At 50.7% G+C, this 15,668-nt stretch overlaps 1 protein-coding gene across 1 annotated transcript in view; it reads right to left on the reverse strand.

Moving 5' to 3' along the window:
- Positions 1 to 15,668, reverse strand: part of GALNT2 (polypeptide N-acetylgalactosaminyltransferase 2) — a 176,412-nt gene that overhangs the window by 3,048 nt on the left and 157,696 nt on the right. The window contains exons 12-15 of the mRNA XM_043477172.1: positions 9,446 to 9,538; positions 9,038 to 9,121; positions 7,324 to 7,450; positions 3,579 to 3,698 (exon numbers count right to left, since the gene is read on the reverse strand). Of these exons, the coding sequence (XP_043333107.1) occupies positions 3,579 to 3,698; positions 7,324 to 7,450; positions 9,038 to 9,121; positions 9,446 to 9,538 (424 nt within the window). The remainder of the gene's footprint in view (positions 1 to 3,578; positions 3,699 to 7,323; positions 7,451 to 9,037; positions 9,122 to 9,445; positions 9,539 to 15,668) is intronic.

The raw sequence follows: 15,668 nt of genomic DNA on the forward strand, positions 1-15,668 counted from the left end.
GGTGGGCATGAGAAGCCCATCTCAGGCACCCTGAGTCTCCAGGTACAGCCTGCCAAGTTCCACATGCACTGTCCAGGGTGTAACACCATACTCCTGTGTGAACACACTGGTGCCCCACTAAACCCAGACCAGCCCACCAGGTAAACCAGAAAACAAGCCCACAGCCCAGCTGTGGGAAACCTGAGGGCCTCTCACCCTGTTGTTCGTCCCCATGTAAAAGTCTCTAATGTTTGTTCTTAAAAAAAAAGTAACATGCTTTTTTCTTTCAAAAGCTCTCCCTTCATTAATGCAGGCTGTGATTCTAATTAATTTTTTACACTCTGTGCACTGAGGCTCCTTCCTGTCGGTAGTTTTGCAAATCCTTTGGACACCATGGAATTCAATTTTCTTCCTCTTGCTTTCATTTGTCCTTTGCTTTCATATGTCCTCTGCATTTGCAGAGTCAAAACACAAACACACCGATGTGCCTGGAAGCCAAATGTTTCAACTGGCAAGACAGTGCAGCTTCGAGACAGAACTCTCTGAGGAGCCTCCTCTCAAAGGGCAAGTGACTAAGGTGGGAAAGAGGCACAGCAAGGTGGGGAGGAGCCCTCCACTGGGACTGGCTACACAGGGCTCTGCAGGGATGCGCTGTGGGGACCTGGGATGCTGCTGACCCAGCTGCTGGCCGTGGGCTTTGCCAACAATGAAATGCAGTGCGATCTGATGAGCAGGGGGAGGCGGCTGCTACCTGCCCATCACCTCCCCCTCCACTCCTCTCCTTCATTGTCACTCCTCCTGCTATTTTCCTGCTGTCATGTGAAGTGTGTTTGTACTGCCAACATCCATGTGTCACTCTGAGTGGCCAGGACCCATCTGACAAAGAATGTGGGATGGATGGACCGTGACTATTCTCTCAGTGAGCTCTGCCTATGTCACAGCATCAGCCAGATGGAGGGCTTAAAAAATGCTGAAACCCCAGCTCCCTCAGCAGAAGGCAGCCTCAAGCCCTGGACCCAGAGGGCTGTGGTGGGGCGGGCAGACTTCTCAGATGCTGAGGGTCCACTGAAGGGCCACATCTTCTCTATCAGGCAAGCTCGCACTGTAGGAGACTCCTCCAGAGATGGAGCATCTGTATGTCTGTAACAAAGGCTTGGAGTTCAGATAAGGTCATCACTTTATCCCTCCTCCATGCACAGACGGCCCTGCTCTGACATCCAGGCAGCACACCTGGCCTGACTTGTGTTTTCCTGATGCCGACCGGCAGGTCCCAGGAGATCGGGGCAGGAACAGCGACTCCCTTGTTTAACAGTCCCTCCTTCTCATCTGAGTGCCACAGACATCAAAACAGACAGGCATTTAAGGACCTGCTGGGGTTCTGCAGAGCAGGGCGGGGGGCACCCAGAACCAGGCGGGAGGGACAGAGGAGAGACTTTGCAAGTGTTTCCGGACACCTGGGATCCAAGCAAGGGGCCTGATCTGGGCTGCAGTGTCCTGGGGACCCTTCTATGAAGTGAGTGCTGGTAGGAAACCCGCGTGGGGTCCTGGCTCCAGTAGGCCCCAGGCCTCAGTTTCCCTAGACCTGCCTGTCTCATGAGGAGGGACAGAAGAGAATAAGCCCAGGCTCCCTGTGGGCACATGGGAACATCATTTACGGGCTGCACTAGTCTCTTCCCCTGGGCTCAAAAAAGGCTTTGCCCCCAAGGCACCACCAGGGTGCAGATCAGAGAATACCAGCTAAAAAATGTAAATGTACATTCTGAACGGTTTGAAAAAGGTAACTTGGGTGTGTCTGTAACATATATATTTGCACCTTAATCGTTTACAATTTATAAATTTAAAAAGGAAAAATATTTAATGAATAAACAAAAATGTGGAATTTCTCTTCAAAATGTCCATTGGTGGAGGCCTTCCCTGGTGGTCCAGGGGTTAGGACTCTGTACTTCCACTGCAGGGAGCACGACTCCATCCCTGGTCAGGGAACTAAGATCCCACATGCAGCCCCGTCAGTGCGCCCCACCAGCAGTGAGGCCAACTGGACCAGTGGAAGTTCAGTTTTGCTTCAAAAATGAGTCTATGACTTTACTCATGAGTACTTAGGGAAATAGTGACCTACAAACCAGCCTAGAAAAGACAGCAAGGTTCATGATAATAAGGACGTGTGTGTGTGTGTTTAAATTGAATTTTCATTCCAAAGACTAATGCGTAGAAAGAAAATAGCCAAAACTAAAAACAACTGCCTTAACTGGAACTTAGAAGTAGTTGATTTGCAGGTGAGCAAACAGTAGGTGACAGTCTTGGCACTCTGATAACAGCTGTAACCAAGAAGGCATAAAAATAACCAATGTCCTGATACATAATATGGATGTGCAGCATTTACAGTAAATGACAAGAAAGGGAGAAAGAAAGGAAAAGGAAAAGAAAAATAAATCCACAAAACCCCCAAACTCAGAAATTAACAGTAATTTAAGTACATACCATAGTGAAGACTTTTGGTAGCAACATTTTCACAATTCTTAAAATGAGAGTCTTCAAAAGTACTTAAGTTCAAAAGCTAAAAAAACTGAAGAGGGAATAGTTACACTGGCTTAGAAGAGCTGCCACCTGTCACAAGGATGACAATCAGCCCTAGTTCCAAACACAGTGATAACCAGTGCAGCCAAAAAAACAACGTCCAGGGGTGTGGGGAGGAGAATAAGCCACATTAGGCCTCTGGCTTCAGAAATAAACGGCTCTTTATAGTGTTTTATAAAATACAGGTCTTTCCTTTCAGGGTTGGGGGTTCATCAGCAAGGAAGTGAAACACCTCCTCTGAGGTGATATTATCATGAGCTTCACTATCTTTTCTAGGCTGGTTCATAGGTCACTGTCTCACTAACTTCTCATGAGTAAAGTCATGAACTCTCATCTTTAAAGCAAAACTGAACTCCATTGGTTCGGCCAGCCTGGTTCCTGGCGGGCTGCCCTGGGCCGCTCCAGTGCTGTGGAGAAGCCAGGGGCCGGGCGGGACTCCACCAGGTCACTCCCTGGTCTAGGGCCAGGGGTCTGTGCCTCCAGGCAGGGCGGCGGCAGGGAACCGCAATCCAGCACCCCCATGCCTGGGGTGCGCCCAGGTACCGCCAGACACAGTCTTTCCTGGTGCACGAGGCCTAGCTCAGGGAGGGCCCGGCCTAGCTCATCCGGCCCCCAGGACGAGCGGGAACCCCCTCTGGTGCTGGGACTCCCACCCCAGCGCCCAGCCCTTGTAGATCCGCACAGGAGTTGGACACGTAGCCGCAAAGCACAGCCCTGCCCCTGCAGCCTACGAAAGGGGAGGCTCAACATAAACATGAATGCAAAGGTGGTGGGAGAAATACCTAGGATGGTGAGCTCTGGCAGAAGCGGCCCCCCAGCAGATGGACTGGCCTGTGTGACACCCACCCCATGCTCCTCACAGTGATCCCAGGCAGGATGTGCTGGGTGTTCACAGCTTGTCAGGGGCTCCACGTGGGGACACAAGACAGCACCAGTCACAGGTGCCCCCAGTGAACACCAGGCCCTGGGAGCCTGGCCCTGAGGCAGGGCGGTGCTGGCTCGGGCTCGTCCCCACTGGCACCTACCTGCCTGCTGTCGTTCTCCCGGCAGCCCTGCAGCTTTATGAGGGAGCCAGGCGCTCGGTCCACCACGGTCAGGCACAAGTCCATGTGCTTCACCGACTTTTCCTTGGTAAGGGCCCATTCCTGCAACACAAACCCGAGGTCAGGGCTCGGCCCATGGGGTGAGGATGCAGCGAGGAAGGGCCCCAGAAGGGAGGCATGCAGGGAACAGGCTTCAGGAGCCCCAGCCAGCTCAGGGCCAGCAAAGGACTTTGTGCCCAAGAGCAAGTCTCCAACAGGAGTGTCAGGAGCTTCACCTCTGAGCATGAGGCCAACACCAGTAAGTACTTCAGCACAAACACAGGCTAGCGCTCCACACCCCATCTTCCATCATTAACTGTGAGCTGTGAACACTGCAGCCCCAGCTTGTCACCCACGGGAGGACAGTTAGGGCCAATGTTTCCTTGGAATGACTCTGACGTGACACAGGTACAGTTTGGAAACAGCATTTATGGCTGTGGCTGTCCTGTGTGAAATCATAAACCACATATAGCACATTCAGCCTTACCGCCAACCACTAAGCCAGGCTACTGATGCTTGTGAAGCCCTGTGAGCGCCCTATGAATGGACCTAGGTCTTTGCCCGCACATGGCACAACCAGCCCTGGGTGCCTAGAATATGCCTGGCTCTGTTCTAAGCCCTTTATACAACAGTCCCACGAGAGGCTATTATTAACCCCATTTTACAGATGAGAAAACTGAGCCAGAAAGTGCTGAAATAGCTTGCATATGATCTTAAAGAATAGACATACATGTGCACACGCACAAGCACAAACACAAACACACACACACACACACACACACACACACACACCCCTTAAGAGCTGAGAGCAGAACCCTTCATTCTGAATACTAAACAAGAGCATGTGAAGGGTAGGAGGCTGAGAAGGGGACACGATGGGTGAGTATGACCACAGGCAGGAGAGGCGGTGGGGAGCCTGCTCTGGGCAGGGCCACAGTGGAGGCAGGAGGACAAGGCTTCTGACCTTCACTCTAGGACTCGATGCGTGCAAAAGGATAAAACCCACATGAGCCCCCAGGATCTAGAGCCTTTTGTAACTCAGAATCCCTCAGGAGGTGCCCTCCCTGCTTCTTCTGTACCCCCAGGAAAGCCGCTGTAAGTCAATCTGTCTATTCACCTGTCCACTCATCCACCCAGTGCCTGGCCGCTAAGTGCCCGCAGTGACTCAGGTGCTCTCTGGGGGCTGGACCCAGGGCAGGGAACACACAGGCCAGGCCCTGCTCCCAGAGGCTGTGTTCCTTCTGGGGAGAGAGGGTGTCACCCTAGCGCTTGTGCTGTGTAACATGAGGCACCGTGAGTGCTATGCAGAGATTGTTTTCCCGTTCTCTGCTCGCAGGGGACAGAGCTAAGGGAAGAATGCAGAATCTTTTAAAGAAGCCTCATTGCTCCTCACCTAAACCACCTCGGAGCAGATGGTTTGTTATCAGGACAATGTTAACATCTGGGGGCCACACATGTACTCCCGACCCACTCAGCAGTGAGACACGAGTCCAGCTCAGGGGGTGAGTGTGGGGGCAAAGGCTTGGGCCTCATCCAGGAAAGGGAGGGAGAGCCCCTGGGCCATGGGGGGGCTTCCTTGTCCCCTGACAGGGGTTCAGACTAGGCAGCCCCCTCGGATCCCTGAGCTTCAACTTTCTTGCCTTCCGATTAGTGTTTCTCAAAGCGAACTCCAGTAGGAATTCTAGGAAAAGTTGCTTCCAGGTCAAGTAAATTTGGAAAACACTGAATTTGGACCATGTGTCACTCTTGCAAATTTACCAGTAGCCTATGAGAGGCTCTGAAAAGTCCTGGAGGAGAAGAACCTGTGTGGCCTGTCTTCCATGGAAGCCCAGAGCTCTGTGCCCACCCGTCCCCGGGGCTCTTGGTTCTGAGCATGCAGCGTGTTCTCAGAAGGGCCACATGCTGGGCCGTGAGGGTGGTTCCAGTCTTCCAGGAGGCTGTCCTTCCCAGGGAGATGGGGGGAGTAGGGTGCCTCAAAGCAGCACCCAGCGCCATGGAGGTGCCAGGAGGGGGCAAAGCCTGCACCTTCCATTCTTCTAGGTGTCCATGTGCGACACGGACATGGAGCTCTGCCTCTCCGTTCAGCAAGAGGAGTGATGGGGGGAGCCCTCTGTATGGGGAGGGGTTTTCAGTTGTTCTTGGAAGCTGCTGGGGGCTTTGCTGATCTCCACGGAAAGCTCACATCTGAATGTTTCTACAATCTTCCTGCCACCGTGTGCTTCATTATTTTAAAACAGATTTTACACTGAATCCCAGAAAAACTAATTCAGCTACGCAAACAGCAGAGAGAGTTGCCATTTCCTTCTTCTGTTGCATGTTAGTGATATGAATTTGCAAATAAATTTCATGAATATTTAAGAGGTACTTTTTCAAGCTGCCACTCTTAAATTTTCCCATTTCCTGTGTGTCTGCTGAGGCCCAGTCAGAAACCAGATGACACATCTTACCCTTTCAGAGCTGGGTCCAATTTTCCATAAGGACATGCTATTTAACTCGCGCATGGCTAGGTGAAGTGCAGTGAAATGCAGTGAGAACTTTACACCCCATTGCCCTCCCCACGTCCCCACTGCTGGGCGTCCACACGTGGCCAGTGGCTGCTGTGCTGAGCGGAGCAGCACAGAGGACTAGAGGGTGGTCTGATCTGGAAAGGGGCTCACTGGGTCCATGCCGGTCCATGGAGGACGGTGCTCCCGGACTGGGGTGGAGGCGCCCTACCACCTTGCCGTTACCTGCCCCTTGGCGTCCTTCCTGCTGGGAAACCCGCCCTGCCCAACGCTCACGGAGGGTCACCCAGCCTGCAGGGCTTCCAAATACCCTGCTGCTCTAACCCCAGATTCATGAAATCAGGCTTTCTGTGCGTGGGATCCGGGATCCATGCTTCCCCAAAGTTTCTGGGCTCTTCTGCTGAGAGCCAGGGAGATAGCCCGCCTTGGGGTGTGAGCTGGAGCCGGCTGGGGGCTGTCTGCTCCCCACGTCCTGCCTGTCACAGGTCTGGACAACCACAAAGACGACACCACCCAGAGGAGACAGGAGGCCAGGAACCAGAGGCTGCCATCTGTCTGGACATTTCTCAAGAGAATGGGGGCACAGCCAACTTCACACAAAGGCAGGCGCCCTCTTTTGAAAAGAGCTCCATTTAAAGAAGACTCTGGGATACACTGAGCTCAAGTGACTTTTTTCCCAGTGGCAGGCCCCGTAAGAGCAGGTGACAGCACCCAGCATTGCCGAGCCATTTTTTGTGTCCGAAGCCCTCATTTTACCACATACCTGTTATCAGCTCACAGGAAAACCACTTTCCAGGACACTGTCCTCTGGGACACAGGCCACAGCTGGGCCTTTCCCACGAGGACAGAGCTGTGAGTGTTCACATCTAAGCTGTTATCATCTAACGGGCAGCCCTAGCAGCCGTGGGTAAGCGCCGGTGCGCAGAGACCTGGGCGGGCGTAGATGCAGACAGGTGCCCTGGGATGAGCACCGGGGCGTCAGGCAGAGAGGAGGACGGGGGGAGGGGAGATCCAGGTCGCCCGCCCTGTGCACCAGAGCCCGCCCAAGGCTGAGCACAGCTCCAGGAGGACATCCCCTCTGACCCCGAGGCCAGCTGTGAGCGGGTGGCCATCTCAGGAGGAGGGCGGGGACAGGAAGGGTGGCCTCAGGCCCCTGACTGTCCCCGGCGCCCCCATGCACATACCTGGTTGCCCCCAGCATTGTGACACTCGTAAACACCAACAACACCGTCAGCAAAGTGGCCCAAAGTGTCCAGGCAGTTGGTTCCCTGCTGCAAGGCCCCAAAAGCTATATCCTGATGGTCAGGAACCCTGGAATCAAGGAGACAGTCACTCGCTGCACTCAGGGTTGCCGGCTCCCTGTGTGCCCCGCTCCCAACCTGTGCTCAGAGCCCTCAGAAGGGAACCGGGCAGTGAGAGAGCAAGGCCACCCTCAGGCCAGACGCCCCCGACACAGGCCCAGCTGTGCCCTGAGACGGCATGGCTTCAAGATTCTCAATCCCTGACCCTAAAGGCAGAGTTTTAGGTTGAAGTAGACTTTTTGTTTTGTACCAGAGAAATTTTTCTGGAAAGAACATGCCCCTTTCTTCTTTAGTGTTAGTTGTTGAAAGTCACTTAGAAAAGCAATTAATGTGGTCAGATCCTGCTGCCTGGAACTGTCCGGTAGACTGAGGACTAACCTCTACCTAAGAGTGGGGAGAACATGGGTGGGTCAGCCAGGTGTCCTGGTGCATTCAGAGCAGGACAGCACAGTGGCGGGCCGGCTGCAGGCTCAGAGCCGCCCCGGGCCTGCCTTGGCTGCGCACCAGCCTTGTGCGCTCCTAAGGAGGATGCTGCAGGGGCCACAGAGCAGCCCGCCCGCAGCCCTCAGCATGGCTGGGCCCCCAGGACGCATGCTGGGAAGGCAGAGACAGTCACTGACGCGGCACAAACATCAGGCTGGTGTCCCCCTTGCTGGGCACGGTCAGGGCAGCCGATCTACCCGTGGCTATGGTGTGAATGCTTTACACGTGTGAGCCCAGGTGGCGCAGGGCCCATTGTCACCCCAAATCCCCGGGGATCTCGGGTCACAACTGCTGTAATGTCCCTGCATCTGCTCACCAGGCACAGGCCACAGTGACACAGACGTGCCAGTAGGGGCCATGGTCCACTGCCGTGAGGCCCTGTTCTGCTGCGGGAGAGGCAGTGACTGGGACATCATGCTGCTGATGGCCTTCCCAGAGCGGGCAGGGAGAGCACTTCTGTTCTTCCCCTTCCCCCGGGGCGTGGGAAACACGGCAGAGGGACCCCAAGAGCGAGGTACGTGAATAGCAGCAGAGAGGCCCTGTGGCCTCAGACGAAACTCTGAGACCGGGGCTCTGAGAGCCCCTTAGCACAGAAGCGGGTGGTGGTGACTCCTCAGTCACAGCCTCTGTGTGCAGACACGTGACCTGCTGTGAAATCACTGGGAAAAGCCAGAAAAGGGATGTGCCCCACAGAGGCAAGACCTGTCTGCTGACTCCCCTAAGAAGATGAAGTCCAGAAGCAGCCTGAAGCCCACAGACCCACAGGTCTCCCGCTGTGCCTCAGGATGCGAGTGGGCAGGCATTAAAATAATAGGCCCGTGTGGTTATTCCTGCGACACATGAGGTCAGAACCAGCCTGGAGGGGAGCTCCGCAGGCGGGGCCTTCCTTTGCGCCTCTGCTGGGCGCTCTCCCCTGTTGGCCAAGCCTTGGGTCTCAGTCCCTACATAACTGCAGAGGAGCCTGCAGGCTGGGGGCGAGAGCGCCGCCTTGGGGAGCCTGAGGACAGCGACGGGGCAAGCTCCTGGCCTCTCTCCGAACACGATCTTCCGGCCGCCTCCAGGCCCTGCACCCGGCGGGCACTGGCTGAAGCAGAACCCGGCTCCGGGGCCTCACCTTAGCTCTGGGTAGACGTTTTCCAGGTACCATTTGAAAGGCTTGCAGTTAAGTTTCTTCCTGAGCTCCAGTCGGCTCTGAATACTGGAGAAGGAGACAAGATTCCTTTATAAATTTAAAAGACAGATGGGCTCTACATCAAACCTGGAAATCTGCTGATGAGAAAAGAGTCGGGGCAGGCAGAGGGGACTGGGTCATCCACACTGCTCTTTGGACTCCTCTGTCCCCCCGCGCCTCCCAAGAGGGTCTTCGCGATCCTTGAGTGGAATCCCCTCTTTGATGCCTGATCTGCTTACGGTGTGGGCTGCCCCTGCCCTTGTTGCACATGCACACACACACACACACACACACACACACACACACGGAGGATCCCAAGCAAAACAGCAAGAGGCCATGGGTCACACTTACTTTCCATAAGGGACATTTCTGGCAGAAGGCACTGCTGCGTAGTAGAAGTTCTTGTACTCATCCATCCAGACCTCTGCTGCCCGGCGGGTGTTACTAGAAACAAAACAAGTCTCCCTGAGCTGTGGGCTGCCTTCTTTCCATCAGTGGTGCTCTGCCTGCACTGAGCAAGTGCTGCGGAGGCTTCAGGGTCAGGCTTCTGGGGGGCTGGCAGCCTGACAGGTGCCCACATGGAGCAGAGGGCAGGCTGGCCCCCACCCCCAGGGGTCTGCAGGCGGCTGGCATTCAGCAGGTATCACTGAACAATAGAAACAACCTCCTCATCTTTCATAGAACACAGATTGTCAAAGAGCAAAAGTCAAAGTTAGAATGACAGCACATGGAGGTATTTTGAAGCGGGGACTGTGGCGGTACCACCAAGAAGGACTAAAGAGAATCACTCTTGGTAACTCTTATTGTGTAGCCCAGAAGGCTGGTGTCAGGGAGCAAAGTGAAGAATCCTTGACCTCTTCTCTCTGGCCTTTCTCATCATGCCTGTGATGGAGAGCTACGACTAAACAGCTCTGGGAGAAGTTGAGAGCAAATCACGGTTACTATTAAATTACTTTGGGCAGAGCTGAGCTGAGAGCATCCTGTTTGGACCAGGAATAGGGAGGGCAGTAGTATACGCCCCACATTTGGGGTTCCCACTGCCCTGTGCAGGAGGGGTCCAGGCAGAACAGGCTTCTCTGGAAGGCCAGAAGACCCCACATTTACATCTCACCATCATGGAGAGAAACGACCTACGATCAATAAGGCCAGTGGGACAAGCTACCTTGGAATGTATGACATGTACTAGAGGCTGCCACATGCAGGGCACCAGCGACTTCTCCTGCCAGCATCCTGCTTAGGGCATCGGCGGAGCAGCACCGAGACAGTGAACGTCCCTGCCCCAGTATCCCTGGACTCTGCTCCAAAGCAGACTCACGTTTTGGGCTGAGAGTCAGTTCTCTTTAAGAATCCATATAAAGGCATTCCATGCTTCTAGATAAATACATTAGGGAGACAAGATTCACCTTCTACAAGAATAGGTATTGTCCCCTTATTAGAAAGGTCTTTTTAAAATGGAAACTGAAATAAAGTGAAAGTGAAAGTTGCTCAGTTGTATCTGACTCTTAGGGACCCCATGGACTATACAGTCCATGGAATTCTCCAGGCAAGAATACTGGAATGGGTAGCCTTTCCCTTCTCCAGGGGATCTTCCCAACCCAGGGATCAAACTGGGGTCTCCTGCATTGCAGGTGGATTGTTAACTGAGCTATAAGTGGGGAGCCTTTGAAATCATCTGAGTTACAATTACTAAAATAATTTGTTTGGGGCTTATATCCTTCTTGGCACCTCTTTTTAATATCTTCTGCTTCTGTCAGGTCCATGCCAAAGCCTTCGACTGTGTGGATCACAATAAACTGTGGAAAATTCTGAAAGAGATAGGAATACCAGACCACCTGACCTGCCTCCTGAGAAATCTGTATGCAGGTCAGGAAGCAACAGTTAGAACTGGACATGGAACAACAGACTGGTTCCAAATAGGAAAAAGAGTATGTCAAGGCTGTATATTGTCACCTTGCTTATTTAACTTATATGCAGAGTACATCATGAGAAATGCTAGGCTGGAAGAAGCACAAGCTGGAATCAAGATTGCCGGGAGAAATATCAATAACCTCAGATGTGCAGATGACACCACACTTACGGCAGAGAGTGAAGAGGAACTAAAAAGCCTCTTGATGAAAGTGAAGGAGGAGAGTGAAAAAGTTGGCTTAAAGCTCAACATTCAGAAAACTAAGATCATGGCATCTGGTTCCATCCTTCATGGGAAATAGACGGGGAGACAGTGGAAACAGTGTCAGACTTTATTTTTTTTGGGCTCCAAAATCACTGCAGATGGTGACTGCAGCCATGAAATTAAAAGACGCTTACTCTTTGGAAGGAAAGTTATGACCAACCTAGATAGCATATTAAAAAGCAGAGACATATTTGGGCAAAAAGTGTCCTCTGGTCAAGGCTATGGTTTTTCCAGTGTCATGTATGGATGTGAGAGTTGGACTGTGAAAAAGCTGAGCACGAAAATTGATGCTTTTGAACTGTGGTGTTGGAGAAGACTCTTGAGGAGTCCCTTGGACTGCAAGGAGATCCAACCAGTCCATCCTAAAGGAGATCAGTCCTGGGTGTTCATTGAAGGACTGATGTTGAAGCTGAAACTCCAATACTTTGGCCACCTCATGAGAAGAGTTGACTCATTGGAAAAGACTCTGATGTTGGGAGGGACTGGGGGCAGGAGGAGAAGGGGATGACAGAGGATGAAATGGCTGGATGGCATCACCGACTCGATGGGCATAAGTTTGAGTAAACTCCGGGAGTTGGTGATGGACAGGGAGGCCTGGCGTGCTGCGATTCATGGGATCGCAAAGAGTCAGACACGACTGAGCGACTGAACTGACTGAACTGCACTGTCAGATCCATACCATTTCTGTCCTTTATTGAGCCCATCTTTGCATGAAATATTCCCTTGGTATCTCTGATTTTCTTGAAGGGATCTCTAGTCTTTCCCATTCTATTGTTTTCCTCAATTTCTTTGCATTGATCAGTGAGGAAGGCTTTCTTATCTCTCCTTGCTATTCTTTGGAACTCTGCATTCAAATGGGAATATCTTTCCTTTTCTCCTTTGCTTTTCACTTCTCTTCTTTTCACAGCTATTTGTAAGGCCTCCTCAGACAGCCATTTTGCTTTTTTGCATTTCTTTTTCTTGGGGATGGTCTTGATCCCTGTTTCCTGTACAATGTCATGAACCTCTGTCCATAGTTCATCAGGCACTCTATCTATCAGATCTAGTCCCTTAATCTATTTCTCACGTCCACTGTATAATCATAAGGGATTTGATTTAGGTCATACCTGAATGGTCTAGTGGTTTTCCCCACTTTCTTCAATTTAAGTCTGAATTTGGCAATAAGGAGTCCATGATCCGAGGCAGTCTGCTCCCGGTCTTATTTTTGCTGACTGTATAGAGCTTCTCCATCTTTGGCTGCAAAGAATATAATCAATCTGATTTCGGTGTTGATCATCTGGTGATGTCCATGTGTAGAGTCTTCTCTTGTGTTGTTGGAAGAGGGTGTTTGCTATGACCAGCGTGTTCTCTTGGCAAAACTCTGTTAGCCTTTGCCCTGCTTCATTCTGTACTCCAAGGCCAAATTTGCCTGTTACTCCAGGTGTTTCTTGACTTCATACTTTTGCATTTCAGTCCCCTATAATGAAAAGGACATCTTTTTTGGGTGTTAGTTCTAGAAGGTCTTGTAGTTCTTCATAGAACTGTTCAACTTCAGCTTCTTCAGCATTACTGGTCGGGGCATAGACTTGGATTACCGTGATACTGAATGGTTTGCCTTGGAAACAAACAGATCATTGTGCCGTTTTTGAGATTGCATCCAAGTACTGCATTTTGGACTCTTTTCTTGACTATGATGGCTACTCCATTTCTTCTAAGGGATTCCTGCCCACAGTAGTAGATATAATAGTCATCTGAGTTAAATTCACCCATTCCAGTCCATTTTAGTTCTCTGATTCCTAGAATGTTGACGTTCACTCTTGCCATCTCCTGTATGGCAAGAATACACAGAAGAACTATACAAAAAAGATCTTCACAACCCAGTGAATCATGATGGTGTGATCACTCACCTAGAGCCAGACATTCTGGAATGTGAAGTCAAGTGGGCCTTAGGAAGCATCACTATGAACAAAGCTAGTGGAGCTGATGGAATCCCAGTTGAGCTATTTCAAATCCTAAAAGATGATGCTGTGAAAGTGCTGCACTCAATATGTCAGCAAATTTGGAAAACTCAGCCATGGCCACAGGATTGGAAAAGGTCAGTTTTCATTTCAATCCCAAAGAAAGGCAATCCCAAAGAATGCTCAAACTACTGCACAATTGCACTCATCTCACACACTAGCAAAGTAATGCTCAAAATTCCCCAAGCCAGGCTTCAGCAATATGTGAACCGTGAACTTCCAGATGTTCAAGCTGGTTTTAGAAAAGGCAGAGGAACCAGAGGTCAAATTGCCAACATCTGTTGGATCACTGAAAAAGCAAGAGAGTTCCAGAAAAACATCTACTTCTGCTTTATTGACTATGCCACAGCCTTTGACTGTGTGGATCACAAGAAACTGTGGAAAATTCTGAAAGAGATGGAAATACCAGACCACCTGGCCTGTCTCTTGAGAAACCTGTATGCAGGTCAGGAAGCAACAGTTAGAACTGGACATGGAACAACAGACTGGTTCCAAATAGGAAAAGGAGTACGTCAAGGCTGTATATTATCATCCTGCTTATTTAACTTATATGCAGAGTACATCATGAGAAACGCTGGGCTGGAAGAAGCACAAGCTGGAATCAAGATTGCTGGGAGAAATATCAATAACCTCAGATATGCAGATGACACCACCGTTATGGCAGAGAGTGAAGAGGAACTAAAAAGCCTCTTGATGAAAGTGAAAGAGGAGAGTGAAAAAGTTGGCTTAAAGCTCAACATTCAGAAAAGTAAGACCATGGCGTCCAGTCTCAATACTTCATGGCAAATAGATGGGGAAACAGTGGAAACGGTGGCTGACTTTATTTTTTTTGGCTCCAAAATCAGTGCAGATGGTGACTACAGCCATGAAATTAAAAGACGCTTACTCCTTGGAAGAAAAGTTATGACCAACCTAGACAGCATGTTAAAAAACATTACTTTGCCAACAAAGGTCCATCTAGTCAAGGCTATGGTTTTTCCAGTCGTCATGTATGGATGTGAGAGTTGGACTGTAAAGAAATCTGAGTGCCGAAGAATTGATGCTTTTGAACTGTGGTGTTGGAGAAGACTCTTTAGAGTCCCTTGGACTGAAAGGAGATCCAACCAGTCCATCCTAAAGGAGATCAGTCCTGGGTGTTCATTGGAAGGACTGATGCTGAAGCTGAGACTCCAATACTTTGGCCACCTGATGCAAAGAGCTGACTCATTGGAAAAGACCCTGATGCTGGGAAAGATCGAGGGCAGGAGGAGAAGGGGACGACAGAGGATGAGATGGTTGGATGGCATCACCGACTCGATGGACATGAGTTTGAATAAGCTCCGGGAGTTGGTGATGAACAGGGAGGCCTGGCATGCTGCAGTTCATGGGGTCACAAAGAGTCGGACACGACCGAGCGACTGAACTGAACTGAACTGATCTTTCTTATCAAGTGATGTATATGTCTAGATGGATTGTTGCTTAGAAGACCCTGTAAGAGGCAGACAAGATAATTCGAATGTTCCTGTCCTCTGATCTAGCAGTTCCCACATGTAGAAATTAATCAACCAGGAATGAAAACATGCTCAATTTAGCACTGTTTACAATGGCAGAAAAAGCAGAAACTGTACAACCATCAACAGTAAAGTGTTCAAACACATGGACTCCTCTGGGGCCATGAAAGATACAGGCATATGTTTCACGGGTCGCCATGGGAGGATGTCCCTGACTTGATGGATGAAAATACAGTAGTATCAGCATAGCACATGGTAGAAATGTGTGTGGTGGGAGAAGAGTGGGGAGGAGGGGAATGGGGGAGAGGGAGATTGAAGGACGTTTTAACCAAATTAAAAGGTTTTAGGAAGTGCAATCACACAGCAGTTTTAAACCACCTAAAAGTCATTAAGTGATTTAAGTCATTTCTCAACTCCTAAATGCAGAGCCCCCCTTTCTGTCTACTTAATAAAAAAAGATACATAGGTAGCCGCAAAGAGCGAGCTTCCCGCACTGCTCAGCACTAGTTTAAATTCACTGGTGTAAATATTTCTCAGGCGCCGACACAGCAAGCAGTCTTCTAGGAGCTGTAAGTACAGGGCACCTCGCCTTTGCTCTCCTCCCGGCTGGGCCTCGGTGCAGGTAAAGTAGTTCTGCCAGGAAGCAGGCAGGAGAGAGAGGGTGGGACTGGCCAGTCACACACACTAAACAGGAAAACGTTTGGTAGGAGAGTAAGTTTAAACTGCTGCTTTCTGTATTTAATTTAATCGTAGTCACTCTCCCCATGAATAAGTCTCACCATTAACTACTAAAAGTAAACCCAAATATCTTCTAAGGCACCTGCCCCGCGGTCCCACGGCTGTTCTGACTGGGAGCTCCCTGGGCCTTTTGGTAAACCCTGATCCACATCCACATGTAAGCACATCAGCAGCACTCT

Source organism: Cervus canadensis, chromosome 8 (assembly GCF_019320065.1).
Source record: "Cervus canadensis isolate Bull #8, Minnesota chromosome 8, ASM1932006v1, whole genome shotgun sequence".
Lineage (NCBI taxonomy): Eukaryota > Metazoa > Chordata > Mammalia > Artiodactyla > Cervidae > Cervus > Cervus canadensis.